General features: G+C 50.1%; 3 protein-coding genes across 5 annotated transcripts; 1 reads left to right on the top strand and 2 right to left on the bottom strand.

The window, feature by feature from the left end:
* The first annotated feature begins 1,039 nt into the window (after positions 1-1,039).
* On the top strand, positions 1,040-12,992 carry Slc34a1 (solute carrier family 34 member 1). Its single transcript, XM_047556410.1, has 12 exons — positions 1,040-1,148; positions 1,298-1,447; positions 1,535-1,663; positions 1,737-1,880; positions 2,843-2,954; positions 3,076-3,271; positions 3,352-3,447; positions 8,851-8,920; positions 9,136-9,303; positions 11,294-11,410; positions 11,497-11,621; positions 12,489-12,992. The coding sequence occupies exons 1-12, from the start codon at positions 1,040-1,042 to the stop codon at positions 12,990-12,992; spliced, it is 1,920 nt and encodes a 639-aa protein (XP_047412366.1).
* Positions 12,993-15,715: 2,723 nt separating this feature from the next.
* Positions 15,716-16,129, bottom strand: Pfn3 (profilin 3). The gene has a single exon (XM_047554908.1). The coding sequence runs from the start codon at positions 16,127-16,129 to the stop codon at positions 15,716-15,718; it is 414 nt and encodes a 137-aa protein (XP_047410864.1).
* A 937-nt stretch (positions 16,130-17,066) lies between these two features.
* Positions 17,067-24,971, bottom strand: F12 (coagulation factor XII). Of its 3 annotated transcripts, none has more exons than XM_047556045.1 (14): positions 24,873-24,971; positions 24,453-24,510; positions 20,821-20,920; positions 20,598-20,668; positions 20,205-20,315; positions 19,937-20,068; positions 19,730-19,834; positions 19,421-19,586; positions 19,103-19,317; positions 18,788-18,992; positions 18,431-18,567; positions 18,186-18,335; positions 17,470-17,618; positions 17,067-17,386 (listed from the first exon to the last, which is right to left on the bottom strand). In XM_047556045.1, the coding sequence occupies exons 1-14, from the start codon at positions 24,927-24,929 to the stop codon at positions 17,219-17,221; spliced, it is 1,824 nt and encodes a 607-aa protein (XP_047412001.1). In that variant the 5' UTR covers positions 24,930-24,971; the 3' UTR covers positions 17,067-17,218. The 3 variants fall into 3 exon arrangements, with proteins under 3 accessions (XP_047412001.1, XP_047412002.1, XP_047412003.1); XM_047556046.1 differs by having other exon boundaries at positions 24,897-24,963; XM_047556047.1 differs by lacking the exons at positions 17,067-17,386; positions 17,470-17,618 and adding an exon at positions 17,857-17,954.
* Between the last annotated feature and the right edge of the window lie 2,239 nt (positions 24,972-27,210).

Genomic DNA, 27,210 nt, shown 5'->3' with positions numbered 1-27,210 from the left:
ATCTAAGAGGTCCTGGTCAAGCCTTGTTCATGGAAAACACTCTCAGTGTTTATTCATTGCCACTTGCGGGGGCAGATGGGGAATCCAGGACCTTAGGATCCAGGACGGGAAACCCTCCCTCAGAGGGAAACCCTCCCTCAAACCTGCCCTCACCTGATTTCATGAGCCTATAGGTGTTCATGGTTCCTCTCTGCTCTCAGGATAGGGGGGAAAAATCCATGGCCCACACCTGTAGCCTCTGCTAACACCACCTGTTCCCTGGCTCTCTCCAGCTTATGTATGGCCACCATCTCAGTTCCTGAGTAGTCGGGCTCCTTCCCCATGCACTCGTGCCCTTCTTCCTCTGCACCCAGTTACCTCCTCCTTGCTGTTCATCTCAGCTTGTTTCTTTGTTCCCCTGTGAGCCCACACCCTGCTGTGGGGTACTCTAATGGTATCTGTATCTATCAAAACACCCCTATTGCCACTTTCCATCCACCAAGAGATTAACTCATTGATATCTGCTTTCCCACTAGACTTTAAGCTTTCTGAGGCAGAGGCTATTTCTGTCTTGAATCACCACTGTACCCCAGTATCTAGCTCACAGCCTGGGTAGAGTGAACTTGAGAGGCTGAGGCAGGAGGATAACTTAAGCAAATGAGCAAGACCTTGTCTCAAATCAAAATGGGTTAGGGGTGCAGCTTAATGGTAAAGCAGCCCTTGAGTTCACCCCAGTAGCATCATCATCATCATCATCATCATCATCAATCATCATAATTCTTCGGGGGCTGAGGATGCTGCTCCGTGGTAAGAGCACATGCCTAAGCATGTGTGAGGCCCTGGGTTCAATCCCCAATACCACACACACAAAATAAAACTTGCTGAATGAATAAACAGATGATCAAATTGGTGCTGAGCTCTGAGGTGCTTCTCGGCTGTATCTAGGGAGGAGGTTGGATGGGACCACACACAATGGGTGCTCATCTGCATGTGTGTGAGTGTGTGTCCAGGACACAGCCATTGTCATTCAGCACTGCTCCCTGACATGCAGGTATCCAGGATGATGTCCTATGGAGAGAGGCTGGGGGCCCCTGCCGTCTCCCCACTTCCAGTCCGTGCGGGGCACATGGTACATGGGGCAGCCTTTGCCTATGTGCCCAGCCCACAAGGTGAGTGCTGTTCCCACACCATGAACCCCACTTGCCCACAGTTGCCCACATCTTGGGTGAGGTCCCTATTCCTCCACCTGCCTCATCCCTGGGCTGCATCCCTGGGCTGCTGGGTCCTCTGTTAACTTCTGACCAGCCTCCCTCCCCAGTCCTGCACAGGATCCCAGGGACATCTGCCTATGCCTTCCCCACCCTGAGCCCAGTAGCCCTCACAGAGCACAACTGCCCCTATGGGGAGGTCCTGGATTGCCATGACCCACTACCTGCCAAGCTGGCCCTGGAGGAGGAACAGAAGCCAGGTGGGCCAGGGCAGGAGGGTGGCAAGGATGTGGGCAGTCACTGCTTTGGTCTCCAAACCACTTTGCTCATGCCTGGCCCACCTCCAGAGCCTGGGCTGGCCCAGAAGCTGCACCAAGCTGGTGTGATGCTCCTCAAGGTGCCGCTGATGCTGGCCTTCCTCTACCTCTTTGTCTGCTCCCTGGATGTGCTCAGCTCAGCTTTCCAGCTGGCTGGAGGTAGGGCCTGGGTGGAGAGGGATGGGGAAGGGCATCGGAAGAACCTTGGACAATGCTGGCTTGTGCTTCCCAGGGAAGGTGGCTGGTGACATCTTCAAGGACAATGCCATCCTGTCCAACCCCGTGGCAGGACTGGTGGTAGGGATTCTGGTGACCGTGCTGGTGCAAAGCTCCAGCACATCTACATCCATCATTGTCAGCATGGTTTCCTCTGGCTGTGAGTTGGCTTAGCAGGGCTCAAAAAAGAGTCCAGGGGCTGGGTGGTACTGGTTAGGGGGCTAAGGTAGCATGTCAGGGTTGAGGGATGGGGGCAGGAGAGGAGACAGAGCTGAAGACAAAGGGCAGGGTTCCATCATCTTCCACTTTGTCCTCTAAAGCCTGGTCAAGAGTCTGAGCCAGAAGGGGTACCCCAGGAAGCTGGGAAGGGTGCAAATGGGGGAACACAGCCTGAGAGAGGCTTATCTTCATATGACCACACGGCCACACATTGCATCATTGCATCAGTGAGAGAAACCAAATCTGTGGGAGATACATATATGTACATATAATTCATTGTAAAGAATTGACTTACAGAATTGAGACTGGCTGGTCAGGTCTGAAATTCACAGGCAGGCCATCTGGAAGGGTAAGCTAGAATTCTCAGGCAGAAGCCAATGCTGTAGTCCACAGGTAGGATTTCTTCCTTAGGGAAACCTCAGTTTATCTCTTCAGGTCTTTCATCCCATTGGATGAGACCCACCTAGATTATCAAGAATTATTTCCTTTACTTAAAGGCAACTGATGACAATCACAGCTATGAAATAGCTGCACAGAAACACCAGCCTAGATTAGTGCTAGACTGAATAACCGGGTACTGTAGACTAGCCAAGTTGACATAAAACCAGCCATCACTCCATGTGTCTGTGCATACACAAGCACAAATATATATTTGCAAATAGCAAATAATGCACTCTCACACATGCACTCATTCACCTCTAGTCACTTGAGTGCAAGGACACACACTTGTGAATACACACACATGCCCATGTGGACCTGTGATGTTCAGTCTTGGCAATCAAGAGTATGGCAGAAAAGGCTGTCTGGGGCTGGGACATGGGTCATGGGTCTGGCAGGAGCTCTTGTGGGGGTGAAGCTGGGTGGCTTCCAACCAGTTAGTTAAGAGGTTCCTGCTTTTATCAGTGCTGGAGGTGAGCTCAGCTATCCCTATCATCATGGGCTCCAACATCGGCACCTCTGTCACCAACACCATCGTGGCTTTGATGCAGGCAGGAGACAGGACTGACTTCCGGCGGTGAGGCAGGGTAGGAGGGTGGAGGCTTATGCTTATGGGGGGGGCAGCCCCGGAGGCCAGGAGCCCCAGCATGAGCACACCCAGACTCCAGGCTGCCCTGCAACGTAGCCTCCCTGTCCAGGGCCTTCGCGGGGGCCACAGTGCACGACTGCTTTAACTGGCTGTCCGTTCTGGTCCTGCTGCCCCTTGAGGCTGCCACGGGCTACCTGCACCATGTCACTGGACTCGTGGTCGCCTCCTTCAACATCCGCGGTGGCCGCGATGCCCCTGACCTCCTCAAGATCATCACGGAGCCCTTCACAAAGCTCATTATCCAGGTGGGGGGCAGCACCTGACATGGGGTGGAGGATAATAAGAGCCCTCACCCTCATTCCCTCTGTCCTCATCCTGCCCACAGCTGGACAAGTCTGTGATAACCAGCATTGCCACAGGGGATGAGTCCCTGAGGAACCACAGTCTCATTCGAATCTGGTGCTACCCAGACCCTTTGGAGGTGAGTCCCAGACCTGGCCTATTGGTTTCAGTAGAACTTGGGGATCATTTAGCCAGGACAGAGTACATATGTGGCATTTTTTCTGTGACACTGCCCATGGCAGATATTGCTAATCACTCTAAGACTCACACACTGCTTTAGGCAGACATCACCAATCAATGAGAGTTGGCACTGGGATCTAGCCTAAAGATTCTCAAAGTGTTTTCTCTGGACCAGCAGCATCAATACCACCTGGGAACATATTGGAGATGCAAAGTGGGTACAAATCAGGTGCAGATTGGATATACATTCTTCCCTGGACCTACTGAATCAGAAAAACTCAGGGTGCTTCAACAAACCCTCTGGATCTGCTCCACGCTCAAGTTTGGGAACCACTGATCTAGTTCAACCCTCTGTTTTCGCAGGTAGAGACACAGGTTCAAAGAGGTGAAAAGACTTGTCAGAACTTGTCCTACTCTGTCAATGTACCAGTGGGGTTAGTGACTCAGCTCTACCATGTTTTGGGGCCCAGGTAATGTGGGGAGGAAGCAGGAAGAGTAGGATGAATGGGAATCTGGCTCAGGAGCAGGTCAGGTGAACTGCTGCATGGAGACCTCCTTGGAGACACTTTTGCTGGCATAGGGGCTCCTTCTGGAGACTGTCACAGGTGTGAGTCCCTTGTCCTTTTGCATGGTTTTTGCTGCCTGGAATACAACACTGTTGGGATTGGTTGGACACTCATGGACAGCCATTACACCAGGCTAACAAAGACACAAGCAATTAGCACACTTTCTTACTCAGTCATAAAACGGAAAATGCTCCATCACAACCATGATCTCCCAAATTTGCCTGCTACATTTAAGAAGTGACTCCATTTAGAACAAGCTACGAGGAAATCTGACGCCCACAACATAGCCCTTTGCCCTCATTCTCTCCACTTACTACTTGATGTTACTGGACCTTTATCCCAGCATGAACAGAAAACACTCAATCGAGTGGCCTACAGTGTTCCTTTGCATCTGAAGTGGCACAGTGATCCAGATCAGGCCTTCTGAGAGTTCAAGGCAGTTTGACATAAAAAAAACCCATGCAGGCAGCTTTGAAGCTGGTTTTGTGACCTCTTTAATATGTCAACCAAGAGCTCTCTGGGCACTCTTCGAGTTCTCTGAAACACCACAGCCTCTCTACTTTCAATGCAAAAGCCAAGAGAGAGAAATCACACTTTGATCTTCACACAAAAAAACAAATCATGGAAGAGAGCTCTGTTCCTCATCCCTCACTTCCTCTGGGATGCCCACTGTCCACCTGCTGCAGCATTGAGCAGTACTGAGGTCCCCGTTTGCAGAATGTGCCACCTCACCCAGTGTAATCCTCCTGGTGAAAAGGACAGCAGGCCCCATTTTACACTAATGGTACCGAAGCTCAGCGGTGTGAAGTAACCGTCCAAATTCACCTGGCTGAGGTTGTCCTCCGGTTTTTTCTCTTCCGCCCCAGCTATCACTTGCCAAAGCACTGGTTTCATGTCCCCACTCTACCAGGAAACCTATTCCTGAACAGCAGATTGGATTTTCTTGACTTGAAAAGTAGCTGGGGGTGGGGGATCTGAGATCCCTGCTCTCACCCTCCCTCTGGGACTGTCCCTGTGGGAATGTGACTCATGCAGCAATGTGTGTGCTCTTGTGATATGCGTTGGTGGCTTCTGTACCAAAGACTGCACCCAGGTTTTGCCTTTGACCACAAAGTTCCTCTATACTTCCATGCACTTCTCGTTGCCTCCAGCTTTCACCACGTGGGACCTGACTTTGCCCAAACCATTCTCCAGGAAACCTATGTTACCAAGGAAAGGATAGGAGTCTGGAGAAAGAAAAAAACAGAGACTGATTTTTCAAACACTTCTGGATGTTCCAAGAACCTGGCACTACCCTAGGAATTACCTTCTTGTGTGGTTACATTGTGGATTGCCAACCATACTTGCCTGGTTTAAACAAACATCTTTTGAGGACTTGCAACACGGAACCTAAGGATTATCATGTTCCCATTTAACGGATGAGAAAACAGGGCGCAAGTCCTGGTAGAATCCTGACTCCTCATCTAGCTACCTCTCCCAGATTCCTGTCTGGGGTCCCATTCATTTCCCATTCTGCCGGTCAGTCTTGAATGCCACAGAGTAACCTGAGACGCTCCAAGGGTGGCGGGTGGGTGTTATTCTGAGGAGTACTCCTCGTAGCCACCAGATGGCGCTGCTGGTCCGGTGTTCTCAAGGCTTTCAGAAGAACAAAGACCTGGAGCTCCCCTTCCTCCAGGGCGAAACTATATCGCTGGCACACATCGTGTGTTTCTCCCCTGGGAAGGGATTCTTGGAGCCCAGCAGTCCTCTGTGAGCTTAATAACCTCCTTCCGTTTCCAGAAGCGTCTCCTTAATTGGGCGTGTCCCTGCAGGCATTAAAATCCCAACTCCCTCTTCCAAGATGCTTCCAAACTAGCCCCCAGGGAAAGTCGCACAGCATTATAGACCTCATGTCTTGGAGAGGGGGACTGAGGCCCAGAGGCTTAAGTGTGTGGTCCAGTGTCACACAGCTGAAAATGACTCAGCTGGAGGGTGAGCCCAGGGCTATGGAAGGTCCATTTATTCTGTTCCTCCCTCAACACCTACCCTCCACAGTCTCTTGCTCCTCCAACTTCCCCCTCCACCCCCGGCCCAGGCAAGATGCTCACATCCTAGGAATATGTTCCTGATCCTGGGCCTTAAAGCTCTATTATTTAGGCTGGAGTTTCCACCAGCTCCCTTTGTCCTGCAAGAAAGCCCCAGGGTATGCTCCCTTCCCTTGGTTGCCCTGAGCTGATTTTTCAGGCTACCCACTTCTCTGTCCTCCTGCTGCCTCTACATTCCCCTCTTGCTCTTTAGGATCTCTAACTTCCCCTGTGGATTCACCCCCAAATAGAAAAATCAAGATTCTAAAACTCCAGAGTGGGACTTGGGAAATAACTCAGTGGTAAGGTTTATGTTTAGCACGCATGAGGCCCTGGCTTCAATCTCAGCACCCAAAACAAAACAACAAACACCAAAAATCAAAGGTCCTTGGCCTTACCCTGTCCCTGATTTTGCCAACTCTAAGGTGGGATCCCAGCAAAGCTCCTCATCATCCTCTAGCCTCTCCAGGATCCCCCAAGCCCTCCCCTAGGAGATCCCTGGACCTAGACCAGGGAAGGTTAGTGGGGACATATTGGTCAGGTACTCAATTATCTCAGGTAGTCATCTGCTCCCTAGGCCCCCAGGCTAGGCAGCCCATGGGGAAGGTCCACCAAGCTCCTCCCCACAGGGTCAAGAGCCATTGGTCTGCAAGAGCCATTGGTCCTGACCTAGGAATTCAACCACATTCCACAGGATCCTGGATGGGCCCAGGGAGGGAAATCATCTATTGCTTATTTGGAGACACAATTCACTGAAAGCTTGTCATGGACCAAGCCCTGCAATGAGGGCACTACATATATATTCTGTAACCTTTACAATTGCTCTTTCATTATCCTGCTTTAAAGAAAACTGGTTCAGAGGTAGCTTGACTGATCCAAGTAGTTGGTATAAGAAGCAGGATTGGCCTGGTACAGTGGCACATGACCAGAATCCCAGAAATTTGAAGGGCTGAGGCAGGAGGATCATAAGTTAGAGCCAGCCTGGTCAATTTAGTGAGACCCTGGCTCAAGATTAAAAAATTAAAAGGACTGGGGATGTAGCTCAGTGGTACAGTGCCCCTGGATTCAACCCCCAGTACTGAAAGACAAAAAAAAAAAAAAAAAAAAAAAAGAGCAGAATTTGAACTCATATCTGCCCAACAGCAAACACCTGGCTCTCTCCCTTACTGACACAGTAGCTGCCATCACTTTCCCAGCCTGGTTTTCCATTCTAGCCATCAGAGATGATTTTCTCTCTATGTCTTGACCTGTAATTCAGGCCCCAAGGGTCAGACACAGCAAACTGAGAACACAAATGAGTACATTGTCTCATTTGAGGGAACACATCCCACTAAAATAAACCCTGATGTTAAAACCAGATGCCATAACAGTTCTTCTCTACATCTTTTTCCCCCCTGTGGTGCTGGGATCTAACCCAGGGTCTTTGCATATTAGGTAAATGCCATATCACTGAGCTACATCCCCAGCCCATCATACATTATTTAAATGGCACACAGTTTGGAACAAAACCTAAAGAAACTGTAAGCATCGAGGTGCCAGTACTTGACCTAAGCCCTGACCTTCAGCAACAGAGGGAGGTCAGAGGGTCCCTAACACAGAGCCCCTGGGGGAATGAGCTCATACCAGCTCCAAAGAGAGGCAGAAGGAGAAAACGGGGAGAAATAGCTCTTGCATTTTACTTGGGATCCTGGTGGCCCTTGCTGATGTGTGGCTCTGGGAGTTACCACTCTTTACAGAGGCCCAATTCTTCTTTTGTGAAATGGGCTCCTCCCCAGGCAAGCCCACCAAGTACTCTGTTGTTTCTGGGTTCTTTGGGGAAAGGTAAGGAGCCTGGGGTTGCATTTTGGATAATGCAATGAGGCTACCCAATGAGGCTACAAATAGGTGGTCCAGAGGCCAGACAGGCTACTGCTTCTGCTGACCCTAGAATTGTGCTTCCTAGAATTATAAAGTATATCTCAGGGTGGTTGCAGCATAAAAGTTCAGAATTCTTGTTTCTCTTGTAGAATTGGGCTATGCTGGACTATGTTCCTGCATGGGGATAGTGGCCAAGATCTAAGTAGTTACTGTCCCTATAGGCCCAGCACACACTCTCCAACCACCTCCACAACTCATCTAGGCCTTGAGTTTAGGTTACTTTCCTAGTCCTGTGGCTCTCTGAATCTGGGCATCCCTAGGAGACACCCTCATTTCACTGATAGTAGGTGGGAAAGGAAGAGATGTGGGGGCTGGACCCCACCACTTGTTCCCTCCCCATTTGATACCTTCAGGGTAAGGAACTGAGCACAAAGAGAATGGAGCTGACAAACTGCCTTTGGACCAAGGGTGTCCTGGGAAAGAGGGAAGGGCACCAAGAAAGGGACTGATAATAAAAAATGGAGAAGGGAGAGTTTTCAGAAAAGGGGGCTCATGGTCCAGGCATCCATTGCCGCTGAGAGGTAAAGGAAAACAAAGACAAGATGCTCCTGAATTTGGCAATCAAGGGCCCCTACTGGTCCCAGGGATCCAGGTCAGTGGAATAATGGACAGAATATGCAGGGGACCTACTGCAGCCAGATGCTTGTGTGGCAAGGTTTTCATTCACACTTTTTTCAGTGGAGGAGACAGGCTCAAAGAGGACAAGAGACCTGTCCATGAGCACAGAGCCTGGAGACCTATCTCCAACTTTCCCATCTTAGCCCCCAACCTTAGCTGTTTTCATAGATTCTCTAAGTCACTTTCTTCTTAATATAGGCTTCTACCTCCATGTCCAGGGCAGAGACCAATGCCAGCCAGACCCTTGGAAATGCCACCATGGAGAAATGTAAGTACCTGCAATATGGGAGGTATCCCCATTTCTTGCCCAGCCACTGCTGTGTCCAGCCCCAGGAAAGACAGCTGTCAATAAGTCTAGCTCCTGGGCTTGGGTCAGGGCTGGTAACCCAAAAGGTGGGGCTTTAGGCTCACAGCCCAAGGGGTGTTGAAGGTGGGAGCCAAGTATGTGGGTCAGCTCTCAACAGCTTGACACCACTACTGCAGGCAATCACATCTTCGTGGACACGGGTCTGCCTGACCTGGCTGTGGGGCTTATCCTGCTGGCTGGTTCCCTGGTGCTCCTGTGCACCTGCCTCATCCTCCTGGTCAAGATGCTCAACTCCCTGCTGAAGGGCCAGGTGGCCAAGGTCATCCAGAAGGTCATCAACACTGGTGAGCTGTAAGCAGTGGGTGGGAAGACTGCAGGATTGGGTAGGGCTCCAGGATGGGTTCCTTCCAGATCTGGCCAAGTCCTGCCACTGCCTACCATCTGTGAGCCTCTTTCCCCACATGAACAAAGAAGGATTTGGACCAGGTAACTTTGGAAGTTCCTGAGGTACTGACAGCTGAGGAACTGGGGCTTCCTCTGACTGTAGTTCCATTCTAGCAAGCGGTGATTATCAGAGGCCATGGTTTAATTTAATCGACAAATAGACATTAATCCCCTTCTGTGTGCCAAGGGATAACAAGGGTGAGGCAAGTAGAGATGGATCCTGATCTCAGGGGGCTCTCAGCCCAGAACGGGGAGATGGGTAATGTAAAATAAATGAATGAGGGGGATAAATTTGGAGAATGGGCAAGGTAACTGCCAAGGGAACAGCAAAGTTGGCAATGCAATAGAGATGGAAAAGGCTGTTTTCCAGGGGGGTCATGGTCTCTGAAGGAAGAGGCATTTGAGCTGAGGTCTCAATGAAGAGTCAAGATATGGGGTAAGGCTTGGGGGTGTAGTTCATGGTAGAGCCCTTGCCTATCATGGATGAGGCCCTGGGTTCAATCTCCAGCAAGAAAAAGAAAAGGGGGGATAAATGTGGAGAAGAACTTTCAGATGAAGAGAACAGCAAATGCAAAGGCTCAAAAGCAGGAACCAGCTTGTCTGGTTTGTGGTGCAAACAGCAGGGTGATGGGAACAAAAGGGAGAGAGGCAGGATGAGGTCAGTGAGGGATGAGGAGGAAGTTGAATCTCAGAGCCTCTAGGCTCTGCTCCCAGCCTGGACTTCGCTGTAAGTAATGAGAATACTGGCAAGGTTTGGGGCAGGGGAGTGGCATCAGCTGATTGTCATCTTAAAGTTCATTTTGCGCTTTGGGGATGGTGCTTGGCGCTGGGAGAGGCTGCACAATAATGCGGGAACAGGGGGCTTCCATGTGGCCCAGGAGCTCAGAGAAGAAAGAAGCAGTGTGGGGGCAGTGCAGGGTGTCAGGGAGGGCTTCCTAGCAGGCAAGTGCTATCTGAGCTGAGCCTGAAGCTGAATACAGTTGACCCTCTGTATCTCTGGGATGTAAATCCACAGATTCAATCAACCATGGATCACAAATATTCAAAAAAGAATTGCATGTGTCCTGAACATATATGCAAACATTTTTTCTTGTCATTATTCTATAAGCAAAACAATACAATACAACAAATATTTGCCTAGCCTTTCCATTCTGTTAAGTAGTATAAGGAATCTAGAGATGAGTTGAAGTAAATAGGAGGTTGTGTACAGTTTATAAATACCATATCTTTTTTTTTTTTTTTTTTTTTTGGGCGATGCTGGGGATTGAACCCAGGGCCTTATGCTTGACAGGCAAGCACTCTACAAACTGAGCTATATTCCCAGTCCTACCATATCATTTTAAAGTGTTATTTATTTATTTTTATTTGTTTATTTAGGTGCTGGGAATGAACCCAGGGACACTCAACCACTGAGCCATATCCCCAGCCCTTTTTTGTATTTTATTTAGAGACAGGATCTCAATGAGTTGCTTACCACTTTGCTGTTACTGAGGCTGGCTTCAAATTTGTGACTCTCCTGCCTCAGCCTCCCAAGCCTCTAGAATTACAGGCATGCGCCACCACGCCTGGCAATACTATACCATTTTATAGAAGGGACTAGAGCATTCCTGGATTTTGGTATCCACAGGCATCCTTGACCCAGCTCCCATGGATGTTAAGAGATGACCACATTTAGATGCTGAATAGGATAGTCTGGGCAGAGGGAACAATCAGAGAGTATCAGATGGTACCATGATGGCACCAAGCAAGAAATGCCTCTAAGGCAATATCAAAGAAGGGGAGTGGAAGTCACTGAAGTTAAGCAGTTAATACCTCTGCCCCAAAGAGGATGCCTGTTCTCCCAGTGCCCTCCCACTGACCCACTCTATTGAAACCGGACTTTCTTTGCAGATTTCCCTGCTCCCTTCACCTGGGTCACAGGCTACTTTACCATGGTGGTGGGCGCTGGTATGACCTTTGTTGTCCAGAGTAGTTCTGTGTTCACATCGGCCATCACCCCACTCATTGGTAAGTGCCTGTGCTGAGCATCAGAGGAGGGTGGCAGGGAGGGGAGGTTGTTGGGGAGGTCTGCATCCTCTCCCTCTGCCCCCCAGGCCTGGGTGTGATCAGCATCGAGCGGGCCTACCCCCTCACACTGGGTTCCAACATTGGCACCACGACCACGGCCATCCTGGCTGCACTGGCCAGTCCCAAGGAGAAGCTGTCCAGCTCCTTCCAGGTATGTCAGATTAGCCCTGCCTGTGGCTGGGGCTAGGGTGCAAGACCTGACTGAGGGTATAACAATATATAACAAATATTTTTGACTGCATACTGAGGCCACCCAAAATGATCTGTGGAAAGCCATTATGGGCCAGTAGACTTGATTCTAACCTCGAGACCTTGGCATCTAACATGGAGACATTGCTCAATAATCACACCAAAAGTGATAGCAAGGTGGACTTGCATTATAAGAAGTGCTATAAAAGAGCCTGGAGCAGTGGCACACACCTGTAATCCCAGCAGCTCGGGATGCTGAGGCAGGAGGATTGCAAGTTCAAAGCCAGCCTCAGCAAGACTCTGACTAAATAAAATACAAAAAAGGGCAAAGGGCTAGGGATGTGGTTCAGTGGTTAAGTGCCCCTGGGTTTAATTCCCAGTACCAAAAAAAGTGCTGTAAGAGGGGACCTGGCCCAATCTGGGGGATCATGGATGAGTATAGTTGGGGAGGTGGGGCAGATGGCAAAGGGGGAATTGTTCTAGAAGCCACCTAAAAAGACACTGACCAATTAAGAGCCCAGAGTGGTGAACCAGAAACTAGTATTTATCTTTTGGTCACTGGATTTTGGCAGTGTTTGTTGGGGAATTCCTGAAAGGGGTCAGTAGGGACAATGTGGAAAGTTCAGGGCAGTGGTTATTTAACAGCTAGTCCAGAAGTAGCTTAGTATTTTAAGAACCAGTGCAGCCCCTCTCGTGCCATCTGTAGGCATGTCAGCCCTAAGTGGTGACTTTCCTGCTGCCCAGATGAGGTTGGGCTCCTTAGTAACTATCCCCACTGACCTGACATGGGAGCCCCTACCCTTCTCAGCCCCTCCACTCCTCCCTGCAGATTGCCCTCTGCCACTTCTTCTTCAACATCTCGGGCATCCTGCTGTGGTATCCACTGCCCTGCACACGCCTGCCCATCCGCATGGCCAAGGCTCTGGGCAAGCGCACTGCCAAGTACCGCTGGTTCGCTGTCCTTTACCTCCTTGTTTGCTTCCTGCTGCTGCCCTCACTGGTGTTTGGCATCTCCATGGCAGGTTGGCAGGCCATGGTAGGTGTGGGTGCACCTTTTGGGGCCCTGCTGGCCTTTGTGGCACTCATCAATATACTGCAGAGTCGAAATCCTGGGCGCCTGCCCAAGTGGCTACAGACATGGGACTTCTTGCCCCACTGGATGCACTCCCTACAGCCCCTGGACCGCCTCATTACCCGTGCCACCTTGTGTTATGCCAGGCCTGAACCTCGCTCACCCCAGCTGCCTACCAGGGTCTTTCTGGAGGAACTGCCCCCTGCCACACCCTCCCCCCGCCTTGCACTGCCTACTCACCACAGTGCCACCCGCCTCTAGGTTGCAGGCCCAGACTACTTCCTGGAATAGGGAAAGGCCTGTGAAGGAGCTCAAGGTGAAAGGGCAAAGTGTGTGTGTGTGTGTGTGTCTGTGTGTGTGCACGCGTACATGAATGCATGTGGCACATGCCACCTTGGGTGTGTGCCTGCCTGTCCTTATGCTGGTTCATAGAGGTCTGGGCTTGTGACTGAGAGGCAGTGTGCATGTGCACATGTATTTGGGGTGAGTCTGCCTGTATAGGTGTAGAAGCCTGTCTTTGTGTACACATAAGTATCAGCCCATGCATGTACAAAAATGCACCAGTGGGAGGCTATATGCAAGTTCCAGAATATCTGGGTATGATTTTGAGTCCTTTGTGTATGGAGGTCTGTGCTTGTGTCCCTGTGTACACAGATTGGTTACCATTGGCAGGAGTAAAGGTGGCTCTGAATGGGTGACTGTGTGGCTGTTTGCTTGTGCTCAGATGTAAGTGCCTGAGTCCCGATTGATTTTCAGCCCCTCCCTGCCACCGACTTTCCCCCATGACACCATTCTCCTCACCCCCATCTAGGGCTTCAGCAACACCACTATAATCCTTTCCCAACCCTGCCAGGTGAAAAAAAGAAAGGAATTAAACTTTCATTATGCATTTGGAAGTATTTTTGCTCTGCATCTATGGGGGAAAGGCAAGACCGAGGGGTCTTACATGGAGTTCAGCAGCCCTATCTCTCCTCAAATATTCACTGCAATAGCAGCCTGCAGCCCAGCAAGCTCACCCCAACAATCTGCCTGGCTCTGCCTTCATGAGCCCAGTACACAACTTAAATTCCTAGGAAGACCCTCCTAAGGTCTGGGGCCATCCCTGAACTTCACCAGGCTAGGTCTCCTCTGATCTTCCCTGTCCTCTAAACCCACCTACAGTACCCCTGACTGGACTCTGATCAGAATGAATCACTTAGCAGGCCCCTGGAGGAGGGGGACAGAGAGGGTGGAGATAGGCAAGACAGTCTATAACCTGGGTCCCAGCACATGGCGGGCAGGGACCAGATACTCTCCCTCCCATCTTTGTCCTCCATCTTTGGGCAATAAACCAGGCCTTGCTTAAACATACCCAGGTTTTTTCGATTCCTTCTCTTCCATAAGGTGCCATGGAGCTGAAACCTAAAGAGTGAGGCTTAAGTGGTGAGGGATGCCAAAGTTCTTCCTCTAGTTCAGGGATTCCTTTAGAAACTTTGGGCCCTAAGAAGGAAGGAAGGCTGTAGTGTGCCAGACCCAGTTGTGATGGCTTGGATATGTTTCTTCAGTGGGCCCTCCTTTGAGGCATGCTGGGGAGATTTAGGTGCCTAGGAGCTCCAGAACTGCTCTCAAGCAACCAGCCCCAACCTGTCACCCATTCACAACCCTTGCTAGTGTTACACCAAGTGGAGGGGGTAGAAGTACAGCCAGACCTCCCTATCCATAGGTTTTGCATCTGCTGATTCAGCCCACTGTAGATAGGAAAATATTCCTTAATTACATCTGTACTGATAAGTATATATTTCTTTACACTTACTCCTGAAAAATATAGTATAGCGCCAGGTGTGGTGGTACATGCCTGTAATCCCAGCAACTCCAGAGGCTGAGGCAGGAGGATTGTAAGTTTGAGACCAGACTCAGCAACATAGTGAGGCCCTCAGCAACTTAGCAAGACCTGTCTCAAAATTAAAAAATAAAAGGAATAGCCAGGCTTGGTGGCACACTCCTGTAATCCCAGTGGCTTGGGAGGGTGAGGCAGGAGAATCACAAGTTCAAAGCCAGCTTCAGCAAATTAGTGAGGCCCTAAGCAATTCATTGTAACCCTGTCTCTAAATAAAATACAAAAAAGGGCTGGGGGGCTGGGGAGATAGCTCAGTCGGTAGAGTGCTTGCTTGCCTTGCATGCACAAGACCCTGGGTTCAATCCCCAGCACCGCAACAACAACAACAAAAAGGCTGGGGATGTGGCTTAGTAGTTAAGTGCCCCTGGGTTCAATCCCCAGTACCAATAAATGGATGAATAAATAAATAAATAAAATTTAAAAGGACTAGGAATCTATCTCAGGGGTAAGGTGACACTGGGTTCAATTCCCAGTACCAAACAAGAAAACAAAAACAGTATTTCCATAGCATTTACATTGTATAATGCAGTATGTCATCTAGAATGACTTGAAGTACATAAAATACTCTGTCATTTTAAGCAAGGGACTTAAACATCTGAAGATTTTGTTATCTTCAGAGGTCCAGGAACCAATCCCCAAGGATACTGAGGGACTATGTTACACTAACCTCCAGGCTGAAACCCTGAAACCACAGACCCTAGTTGCTGTGTGCCCGGGAAGAGGTGCCAGCAGGATATGAAGGGGACTCCTCTTCCTGTTTGTCCTGCCTAGATGAGTTTAAGTTTCTGTAGGAAAGAATGCTAAGGCCTGAGGAAGAGAAGTCCTCTCTTTGGACTCCTCCTCAACTGTGAGGTCACTAGGACATTGGAAGGCGCTTAGAAGCAGCAGTCGGGCCATGGATGCAAGGCATCCATGAATGGGTGAGTATGGGACTGGGTAGCCTCTGGATTTATAACCTCACCCCACCAGGAACTGTTTTGCAAGGATCTTCCCATAAACCGGTTTCTGTAGTTGCAACTCCCCATGTGCAACCGGAGGATGAGCCCACGACAACCAGTTCAGAGTTTATTCCGGTCCCGCTGCCACTGTGCGCAGCCTGGCTGTAGCACTATGCGCCCTGCGTGCACAGCCCGCGGATCAGCTCGTGCACAGTCTTGTTGAGGATGCCACCGTGCACGCCTCGTCTACCCATGAGCACGAGGAGCGCGCGCGGCGTGTGGCCCACGCAAATGGCGCGCGTGTCCAGCCCCTTGGTGCGCGCGTCCAGCACACCATCTCCCTCAGCCAGCAGATAGTCGCGGATGACGCAGCAGCGGCGGCCGGCCAAGCTCAGGCCGGTCTGCAGGAAGGCCTGCCGGTCTGGCCCGACTAGTACGCCCACCTCCTGCGGCGAGATGGCCGCCAGCAGGCCCCCGGGCCGCGATGCCCACACGCAACGATTGTCCGAGTGGCCCACGATGGCTACGTCGTCGATGCGCTGATCCCGCAGCACCGCACTGATGTAGCCCTTCCAGTCGCCCATCCTGCTCAGCGAGCCCCTCCGCCTCGCGCTTGGGAGGGATGTCCAGCTGTGCGGCGGGGTAGGAACACCTGGGGCGCTGTGACGAAAGCGGGGGGGGGGGGGGCGGCCCGGAGCAGGAGACAACGCCACACGTGGCATGAGGCGACGTCACAGAGCGTCTACCTAGGCTAGAGAAGGTGGGGGGGCATTCGCGTATTACACGTGTTGAAGTTCTAAAGTTAGCTTGTAGGCGGGAATCCAGGATTCAAGAGACCCTCGAAAACCAACTTAAATGACCCACTTAAAAGATGGGTTTAAGAACAAAAAAGAAAGATGCATGTCTGAACGGCCGAACTTTTCAGCCTGTAAGGGAACCATTCGATCCCCAGATGGAATTCTCAAGACTTAGCATCCAGAACCCTGGAAGGTTGGCGGATTGCTGGGTCCAGCCCTGGAGTTTCTGTATCAGTAGTATAGAATGTACCTTAAGAATGCATGTGTTTAACAAGTTCCTTGGCGACGCCCCTGCCCTAGTGAGAGTTTGGGTGGGTATTTCAAGTCCCCAGCGCCTGGGGTCCACCGTTTTATTATTAAGCACTTCTAACTATGGTTCTTAATCTCAGCTGCAAGTGAAATAATCAGAGGAGTTTTAAAGACATACCATTACTCACACCCCATTCCTAGAGATACCGATTTAATTGGTCTCAGGTTGATCTAGGCTCAAAATTCCCCAGTTGATCCCGATGAGCAAAGCTGAGAACAGTTGCTCTGTAAGCTTAAAAGGTTCAATTCCTTATTAGAAATAGGAGTCACCTTGCACAGGGTATAGTACACGGTAAACATTACCTGGATAAGAATCTCAAATCTCTCATGTTAAAGATCTCACCGATCCTGTTCTATGAGGGCAGTGAAGGAGCTATGTACAGGTTTATTCTCATTTCCAAATGAGACCCCTGAGAATTGTCAAAGCACTTTATTGAGTTTCTGTGCCCCTGGCACCTGGCAGTTGGCACAGGGAGGAATGTGGTACAATCTTTAGTCCATGATCATGCCCCAGCCATCCTCCTACTCCGAGATCACCCAGGAGGGAAAGACGGAATCCCTGGGCAATTAGGAAGCTGTGTGCTCCTGGATCCAAGTCAGGTAGTTGGCCACGTCGGTGTAGACGCCAGGCTTGTTGCGGTCGCCACATCCCGAACCCCAACTGATGACGCCTCGCAGGGTGAGCCGGTGCTCTGCAACCTCGTCCTCACACACGAGAGGCCCCCCGGAATCACCCTGGGTAGGGGACGCGCAGTTCAGCGCCCTCTCATTGAGCTTGATTGGACGGGGGAAGGCGCCAACCAGGCCCCAGGGCTCACCTGGCACGCGTCGGTGCCACCCTCGAGGAAGCCAGCGCAGAGCATTCCAGGGAGGATGGCGTCCCCGTGTACTTCGGAGGCTGAGCAGCGCTCCTGAGAGATGAAGGGCACCTGCGCCTCCTGCAGGAAGGTGGAATATTCCTCCGCCCCTGAGAACCAGAGCACATTCCTCAGAGCACTAACTTGGACGAGGCTGCACGGTGCTTCTGCACCCGCTGTTGCTCTGTAAGCTTAAAAGGTTGCCCTTAAAAGGGCTCCCTCACAGCAAGCCCAAGGGGGAAGGAAATGCCGTTAACTCCATTTCACAAGCGAGGAAACTTAGGTCCAGAGAGGAGCGGAGAATTAAATGGGAGGAGCCGAAGCAGGAACACCACCCCTCCCTCCCATCCGGTGTCTCAGAACTTAGCTACCCAAGCAGTTTGTCAGCGGCTGGAACGCAGGGACTGTGTTCAAGTAAGACCTTGCAGTCCAGCACCCAGAGGAAACTAGGAGAAAGCGAGGTTCTCCCTGTACCCCCAGGAGATGTGGGGACCTAACAGTGAATCCCAGACTGGGAAGAAAGAACTACAGGGACAAGGGCCCTGCACGCTCTCAAAGCCCGTCAGGTCTGTGCCACTTCTACTGTAGGCACCCTGGACCATGCCACAGTTGAGGGCTTCTCTAGCCTATTCCGGTGTCCAAAGATTTCACGCCCGCCCCCCAGCTGCTGTGCGTACCCTCGAACTGGTGGCCCCAGCCCGCCACCTCGCAGAACGCGTCCTCGGGTTCGGAGGTTTGGGCAGTGCCGCTGGGTAGGCACACCGGTTGAACGTAAGGCGACAAGAGCGCGCAGCTGCCGTCCGCGCCCTCCTGAAGACGCACCAGAGCTAACCCGGGTGGGCAAGAACGTTAGGAGGGAACGTTGGGACCGCGAGACCTCCCCACACTTTCTCCCCATCCCCTTAGGGGCGCCCCCACACACCCAAGTCGTGCTGATAGGTGATGGGCGAGAAGGCCTCGTGGAGGCGGTAGGAGCGCACGCCCAGCGTCTGGCATTGCTCACAGCTCTGGTTATGGAGGTCCTGGCCGAGCACCACCGTCAGCTCCTCTGACGCCGGCCTGCGGGCGGGGTTGGGGAGGCAGCGAGCTCAGAGCTGGCCACAGGCTTGCTAGAGGAGCATCCTGCTCTCGAACCTTTCCCTGGATTTCAGTTTCTTTCTAGGGAGCCCGGGGGGGTGGAGGAAATAGGGTACAGGTTCAGGCGAGACGCAGAAGCTGGGCTCAGGATAAAGGAACCGGCTAGGGTTCCCGGAGGGGCACTGGGCGGGCGGGTACTCGCCGGTTCTGCAGGCAGTGAGCCGCGGTCAGCACCCAGCAGGGGGCGATAAGGCTGCCAGCGCAGAAACTGTCTCCCCAGTACAACGCTGCGATGTAAGGATGTGCCCCGGGTAGCGCCACTAGTCCGCCGACGATTCGACTCAGCCGCTTCCGGAGCCGCTGTCCGCAGCTGGGAGGGCTGGTCCTCGACTGCTGCTTCGAGAAGGCTGTAGGAAGAGCCCAGACTGAGGACAGAAGACCCACGGCCGGCTGGCCGGAATCTATCTGGTCCCGCGCCTCCTTGCTCAGACTTCTTGGCTCTTTCTAACTTAAATACCTAGGGTTTGGGACTGAGGCGGGAGCTGGGTCGTGGGCTGAGGTTTCTGCAATGCGGAAGGCTGGGGCTTGGGAAGATCCTGACGCTCAACGAAATCCCAGAGAGGAGGTGCTGCCTGGGTTGGGGCCTGGCACTGTGCCAAGTCGCAATACTCCCAGCTCAGCCGATTACCGTTCCAGACGAAGCACCACGGGCGGGTATCATTATCCGGGTTCCTGAAACCTCAAGAGAAGGCGCTGTTAGAGCGTGGGGAGCCTCCCCGCCAAGGGACGTAAGGCGGAAGGGGTTGCCCTCCCCCGCCCCAGCCAGTGGGTGCACCGGCAGAAGGTGTGGTGGCCCAGTCCCCAGCTTAGCGCTTGCTCCGCAGTCATGTTCCGGTAGGTGGCCTCGGAGTCCCACCGCTGACAAGTTGCACCGGAGAGGGTGGTCCTGGCCCTGCCACGGTAGCTGAGCCCACGGCCATGGTAGCAGTTTGCCTCAACATCTAGGGAGTGAAAGGCTTCCTGAAGCTAGGGGACGGCTCTTGTAGGACCCTCTCATCCACTTTCCCGTTCTCCTCTGTCCTTCTCAGGCATGCCCTGCCCACGTGGGGGCTGGCTTCCTGCTTCCCTTGAGACTTTCACTCACCCAAGTCACAGAAGGGTCCAGTGTAGCCCTTTGGGCAATGGCACAGGCGGTGGCCTTCCGCCTCCAGGCAGCGACCCCCGTTGAGGCACAGGTTGGTGCGGCAGGCTAGGGGAAGGAGCAAACTGAGCCACCCTTGGGCACACCACCCACAAAATTCTCTTGATCTTCAGCCCTCCTGCACAGTCAGTTCCCAATCAATCCACTTACCATGGCTGGCCAGTGGCTTGCAGTGAGCATCAGGACCTTTGCAGTGGCATTTGGCCACACCTGCTGGTCCAGATCTAAGCCATATCTCATTCTCATGGAAGAACCCGAGAAGCTGAGGCTCAAAGCACTTCTCTGGGGACAAAAGGGTTAGGTCTCCAGAGAGGCTGGGATCATGACAAGTCTCCAGGGATCCAGGAATCTCTTCAGTAGGCCGAGGGCTGCCTCTGTTCCCCAGTGTCCCCTCCCCTGGCAGACACCACCTCCTTACCTCTCTGGCAGTGCTTCCCAGTGAGGTGTTCTGGACAAAGGCAGTGTGGTCCATTGGGCATATTCACACATGTCCCTCCTTTCTGGCAGGGGCTGTGTTTGCTGCAGTGGTCTGAGAGATGGAATGGGGAGCCCAACTCACACAGGTGGGGACCAAGTCCCTACCTGAACCTATATGTCACGGGACATGGAGACTCCAAGTTTCCAAGCCTTAGTTTATTCATCCACGAAAGGAGGCTATTCCTTTCCAGAACTCTCCCACTGAACTTCTGAGGGGTATTGTCAAGGGAGAAAAGGGGCTAGGCCCAGAATCCTAGGTGCATGGAATCTGCTGATAGCCAGGAATTAGGGGTGTGGTGAGGGTCCTGGGCCACCCAGAGGTTGTGTGCAGTACCTTTCACCTTCCTGGGCTCCAGGCAGTGTGCCCATTGCTGGTCCTGATCAAAGTTTGGGGTGGTAGCACACCTGTAGAAACAGAGGCTCTCCTGCTTTATCCCAGGGGCTAGCCCCATTCCCCCATCCCTAGCTTCCTCTCTCCAAGCAGGTTTCTTGGATAGAACAATTGGCAAAATCCATGGATCCCAGGCCCCTGCTCCAACCCTGTTGGGGAATCTTACCAGGGTCTGGGGCCTGGCCAGCCTTTGTGGATACATTTGTGGTACAACTGCCGGTGGTACTGGAAGGGGAAGTGGCAGGGCTCCCCAGTGACAGTAAGAACTGCAGGAATAACACACTTCCTGAGAATTTCCCCTGTGCCCAATTGCCCATACTCCACCTCACAGGATCCGACTGGAAAAAGGTTAGACCCTTGAAAATATCATTGTGTGCTCAAGACAGCATTCTGCTTAAGAAGCTGGGTTCTGGAATCAGACAGCTGGAACAGATTCATAACTCCACCACCTATTAGCTGTGTGAACTTGAGCAAGCCTAGAAGAGTGCTTGCCACAAGGTTAGCACTTAACTATTGTTAAATATCAAAACCACTTAGCCATTTTGAGCTTTGGTTTCCTCATCTGTAAAATGGCAAAGATAATAGTATAAAGTTGACCTTCATCATTCATTGATTCCATATTTGCAAATCTGCCTACTTGCCAAAATTTATTTGTAATTCCCAAATCAATACTTGCAATTCAGGCTGGAAGTGTAGCTCAGTAGTAGAGCATGTGCTCAGGGTCCTGGACTCAATCCCCAGCGCTACACACACACACCAACACACACAAGTGATACTTTTACAGTCAATTGTGGGCATACCCAGAGCAGAGACAAATTTACATATTCCCCACTGAGGGCCAATGAGGTGATATTCTGCCTTCTTTCAGCTCTTATACTATTAACAATTGTCCTTTTTATAGTCTATTTAGTACAGTGTTTTCCACATTGTGTTTTTTGTGGTTGATTTTACCACTGGAAATGCCCCCCAAACCTATGCTGAGGATGTGTCTATTGTTTTGAAGTACAAGAGGGCTGCAGCATATGTTAGGGAATAAATGTGTCAGAGAAAGTTTGTTTGGGCATGAGTGATAGTGCTATTGACTGTGAAGTCACTGTTAGTGAACCAACAACATATACTTTGCATAAGATGTCTTTTGTTGATGGTTAAAGAAAATATTTTTAATCAGAGGCTCACAGGAGTCTTAACAGTATTTGTGAAGTTGTTGTTCATGGTGACTTTGTGCCTGGCACATAGTATGTGCTCAAAAACATTTTCTGCCATTTTGTTGTTAAAGGCAGAGTGTCGAATGCCAAACCAGGGCCTAGATGATAAAGGGAGGTAGAGGGATCTGAACTGAATCTTTAAGATGTAAATGGGATGGACAGAGGCAGGAGACCCTAAGTAGGTCTAGACCCTAAGACCCAAGACTGGACACCAAGGTTCAGGCAAGAGGAGGGAGAGCACTTTGGCTTGGTGTGGGGTGAGGAGAGGAGGCTGCTGAAGTCCAGGGTTGCATGGTACTAGGCCTGCCATTATGCTTCAGGGCTTGGACTTGACCATACCAGACCAAACTCACCAGGGTAGGAACCAACTAGTTCACAGACCCCAGAACGTTGTGTGCTCTAGATAAATATTTAGTGTCTGGTTGAGCTCAGTGGTATGTACCTGTAATCACAGTTATTCCATAGGCTGAGGCAAAATCACAAGTTCAAGGCCAACCTGAGTAATTTAGTGAGGCCCTACCCCAAAACAAAAAATAACGGGCTGGGGATGTAGTCCAGTGACTGAGTGCCCATGAATTCAGTTCCTAGTAACACACATAGGAATCTAATATAGGAATCTAATCTCTCTCTCTCTCTCTCTCTCTCTCTCTCTCTCTCTCTCTCTCTCACACACACACACACACACACACACACACACACACACACACAATTAGTGCCTGGAAGAATGAAGGCAATGGAAAACCAACAGGGTTGGAGAAAGGAGAGATGATGGCAGGCACCCCTCATCTAAGTGAGAGCTCAGTAATAAGAGCTAAATTTTTGTTCAATGCTGGGGTTAAAACCCAGGACCTTGCTTATGCTAGGCAAGCTCTCTACCACTGAGTTACAATACCAGCCTAAGAGCTAAATTTTAAGTTTTTTCATATTTTTAAAAATACTTGTAAATGGGCTAAGGATATGAACCGACACTTCACAGAAGAAGATCTACAAGCAATCAACAAACATATAAAGAATGTTCACCATCTTTAGTAATAAGAGAAATGCAAATCAAAACTACACTAAGATTCCATCTCACCCCAATTAGAATGGCGATTATCAAGAATACAAGCAACAATAGGTGTTGGAGAGGATGTGGGGAAAAAGGTACACTCATACATTGCTGGTGGGGCTGCAAATTAGTGCAGCTACTCTGGAAAGCAGTGTGGAGATTCCTTAGAAAACTTGGAATGGAACCACCATTTGACCCAGCTATCCCACTCCTCGGCCTATACCCAAAGGACTTAAAATCAACATACTACAGAGATACAGCCACATCAATGTTCATAGCTGCTCAATTCACAATAGCCAGACTGTGGAACCAACCTAGATGTCCTTCAATTGATGAATGGATAAAGAAACTGTGGTATATATATATACAATGAAATATTACTCAGCTATAAAGAATAATAAAATTATGGCATTTGCAGGCAAATGGATGAAATTGGAGAATATCATGCTAAGTGAGATAAACCAATCTCAAAAATCCAAAAGACGAATGATCTCACTGATAAGTGGATGATGACACATAATGGGGGGTGGGAGGGGGGCAAGAATGGAGGAAGGAGGGACTGTATAGAGGGAAAAGAGGGGTGGGAGGGGTGGGGGGGAAGGAAAAAATAACAGAATGAATCAAACATCATTACCCTATGTAAATGTATGATTATGCAAATGGTATGCTGTTACTCCATGTACAAACAGAAACAACATGTATCCCATTTGTTACAATAAAAATAAATTTAAAAACAAAAAAAAACTTGAATTGGAGAATTATTAAGAGCTAAAGTTTTAAAAGTATTTGTCGTGCACCAGGCTCTGGGTTGAGTACCTTATGGGGATCAACAACTCATTTCTCATTTTCAGGGAGGTTCACTATTTTTTTTTTTTTTTTTTTTTTTTTTTGCGGTGCTGGGGATTGAACCCAGGGCCTTGTGCTTGCAAGGCAATCACTCTACCGATTGAGCTATCTCCCCAGCCCAAAATAGATTTTTTTTGTTTTGGTTCTATCTCCCCAGCCCCTGGAGGTACACTATTAACAGACCTATTTTACACATGGAGAAACTGAAGCACAGAGAAGTCAAGTCACTCACCGAGAGTTGCCTAGCTCACAAGTTATAAAGTTGGGATTCAGAGGTATTTTGGGGTCCAGAACCCTGCTCTGGATCCCTCTTTGCCCATTGAGGGCCCTGACCTCTGTGTGATAGACTGATGCCAATGACGTATTGAAACAAGGAAAAGAAAGGGGAAAGATGGGGAAAATGAGGAAGACTGGCAGGAGCCCAGGTGTAATGGCATAATAGTAGACACATGCTGGAGCCAGCTCTAGTCTGTCCTCAAGGAACATATATAGCTCACTGTCACTCTGGGTCACGGGCACCCATGGGTCCAAGACCTGGCACATAGTAGGCACTCAGGTCAAAATGTTAACCAGAACTACCCAATGCTCAGGGTCCCTCCTCTTGCTCCAAGGAACTGAAACCGCCCCTGAGACCGCACATGTCTTACCATGCTTATCTCCACCCAAGTGCACGTTCAGAGGGGCAGCCGGTCCACTTACCTACTGTGGGCTCACCCACTCCTTGCTTATGCTCCCTGTGAGCTTTCCAAGGTGGGATCTACAGGAGAGAGACAGAGGCTGGGAATTTGCCTAGAAATTCATAACCTGCCCCTGAGCCTATGCTAGCCCCCAACCTGCTCTCATAGCCTGGAAATGCAAAGATTTCCTCACAAGATCTGGATCCTCCTTCCTCCTCCCATGGTCTCCTCAATGACCTGTCCCCTGCAGAAATGAAGGCCATGCTCACATATCCACTGGTTGTGGTTATCTGTCTCCTCTGCCTGGGCCTTCTGGGTTGGACTCACCTTCCCACACAGGCCTCCATGTTGCCTGGACCACAAGGTCATAGGTAGAGGCCAAGGCTGTGATAGGGACCCCCCAGGGCCATCCTTGCCCAATCCTGGTTCCCATAGCCCTCACCGAAAGCACTGGCTCCAGGCTCACCAGCAGGGACCCCAGGAGCAGCAGAGGCCTCATGGCGTCTGTCCCTTGGTCCAGCTGACTACCCAGGAGTCCAGATCAATGGGGTTGGACAAAGGTCTCTGAGGCCTGGGAAGTAGGGATTGGGCAAGCTGCCCTCCTGGGACTGGTGGGGCATAAAGTGTTTGTGGAAAGTTGTGCAGAGCATCTTCCTTGGTAGGTTCCTGAGGAAGGGGGTTGGGAGTTGGTGGATGAGGGTAGAATAATAAAGGGCTGGGTTCCCTGGTCTCTCTTGGATAGTGGGACTGGAAGTAGGAATAGGGACATATTTGTGTTTCAGGTCCTACTGAGGATGAGGGGTTAAGATGGTGAAAAAGAATTCCCCAACTTCAGGAATGTTCAGAGTCCATCATGAAGTATATTAGTTTTCTATTGCTGTATAGCAAATTATCACAAACTTAGAAGCCTGCATAAGACCCATTTATGGTTCACAAATCTGTACATAACAATTGGATACTGGGTAATTGGGTGTTATGCTCAGAATATCACAAAGCTGAGAGTAAGGCTTAATTTTTTGCAGTCTCTAGGGGAAGATTCAGTTCCAAGCTCATTCAGGTTGTTGGCAGAATTTAATTCCTTGTAGGACTAAAGTTCCTGCTTCCTTGCAGGTTGTCAACTAGGGGCTACCTGGGCTCCCAGAGACCACCTGCATTTCTGGTCATGTTGTTCCCTCCAGCTTCAAAGTCAGAAACAGAAAATCTCCCTTAGTTTGAATCTCTCACATTTTGAATCTCCTTTGCCAGGTAGAAAAACCTTGTCCTTTCCAAGGGCTTGCCTATTTGACCAGGCCCAAGAACAATCTTCCCATCTTAAGGTCACTGATTTGGGACCTTAATTACATATGCAAAATCTTTTACAGAGGGCTGGGTGTAGTTACTTAGTGGTAGAGCACTTGCCTAGCCTGCTACCACAAAAAATTATTTTATAGAAGAATCTAGATCATTGTTTAGCTGGAAGAATAACTGAAAGAAAGGGCACGTACAACTGTGCCCAATGGTGCATGCCTGTAATCCCAGGTACTGCAGAGACTGAAGCAGGAGAATCACAAGTTCAAGGTCAGTTAGGGCAATTTAGCAAGACCCTGTCTCAAAATGTAAGATGTTATGAGGGTATAACTCAGTTGTAGAGCACTTGGCTAGCATGTGAGGCCCTGGGTTTAATTCCCAGTTCTGGGAAAAAAATAAAAAACACACATCCAATGGGGGTTGAGATCTTGGGATCATCTTAGAATTAATTCTAATCCCATGGAAAAAGTGTTAAAGTAGGGAACAATTAGAGCACAGGGAGTGAGATGGGGTGTACATGTGCTGTTTTTCCTGCCCGGCATTTTGTTGTGGTTAGTAATGACACTTTGATTTTTCCTTAGGGAACCAGCCCTTCCTCACTTTTTCCACCTTACTCTAGTGCTGCCAACTCTACTCTAGTTCTAGGACTGAGGGGTGTGGCCTGAGTCTGACCAATCAGAGTATGGCGTCTTTAGAATGCAGCAATTGATTCAAGATAAGCATATGCACAAGTTAGGTCAATCAGAGTTTGCCCCGAAACTTTTACCTGAACTTGGAGAAAGATACTTTCTTTCCACAGGGGTTGTAAAACAGGTTAGAATGTGGGCCTGGTGACATTGATGGCCATCTTTGTCTTGCTCAAGGATGGGCTATCTGAGACTAAAGTAAAGCAAACAGAGAAGGAAGGACAGAGGAATGCCATTGTCAGGCAGCCTGCAAGATAGTCCTCCCCTCCTGGGATTTGTGCCCTTTTGTAGTGTCTTCCCACATTGAATCAGAGCTATACTGTGTGTCCAATAGAACTGGCAAAAGCGAAGGTGTTTGACTTCTAAGCCTAGGTCATAAAAGTTATTTCAGTTTCTGCCTTGGTCTTTGGATTGCTCACTCTGGGGGAAACCCGCTGCTATATTGTGAGGACACTCTAGCAGCACTACAGAGTCACCCATGTAGGAAGAAAGTAAAATCTGCCAGCTACTAGCACCAATTTGACAGTCATGTGAAATAGCCACCTCAAAAATAAATACTGCAGGACTAGAGATGTAGCTTAGCTGGTAGAGTGCCTACCTCGCATGCACAATCCCCAGCACCACAAAATAAATGAATACTGCTTATGCACTCTCATGACAGAACCGGTATTAGTCAGTTTTACATTACCATAACAAAATACCCAAGACAGGTTAAGTTACAAAGTAAAGAGATTTATTTAGTTCATGGTATTGGAGGATGAAAGTCCAAACTGCATGGCACAGGTTCTCATGAGGGCTGCCCCTCGG

Source organism: Sciurus carolinensis, chromosome 6 (assembly GCF_902686445.1).
Source record: "Sciurus carolinensis chromosome 6, mSciCar1.2, whole genome shotgun sequence".
NCBI classification, from domain to species: Eukaryota; Metazoa; Chordata; class Mammalia; order Rodentia; family Sciuridae; genus Sciurus; species Sciurus carolinensis.
This window is presented reverse-complemented; position numbering and strand designations above follow the sequence as displayed.

Coding starts and splice junctions, on each gene's coding strand:
- Slc34a1 (XM_047556410.1), top strand. CDS start 1,040: ATGATGTCCTATGGAGAGAGGCTGGGGGCCCCTGCCGTCTCCCCACTT. Junction 1,881..2,842: donor CAGCATGGTTTCCTCTGGCT/GTGAGTTGGCTT, acceptor TGCTTTTATCAG/TGCTGGAGGTGAGCTCAGCT. Junction 3,272..3,351: donor TCACAAAGCTCATTATCCAG/GTGGGGGGCAGC, acceptor TCCTGCCCACAG/CTGGACAAGTCTGTGATAAC.
- Pfn3 (XM_047554908.1), bottom strand. CDS start 16,129: ATGGGCGACTGGAAGGGCTACATCAGTGCGGTGCTGCGGGATCAGCGC.
- F12 (XM_047556045.1), bottom strand. CDS start 24,929: ATGAGGCCTCTGCTGCTCCTGGGGTCCCTGCTGGTGAGCCTGGAGCCA. Junction 20,921..24,452: donor AGTGGGTGAGCCCACAGTAG/GTAAGTGGACCG, acceptor TTATTCCTGCAG/TTCTTACTGTCACTGGGGAG. Junction 20,069..20,204: donor TGGGAAGCACTGCCAGAGAG/GTAAGGAGGTGG, acceptor TTTTGTCCCCAG/AGAAGTGCTTTGAGCCTCAG.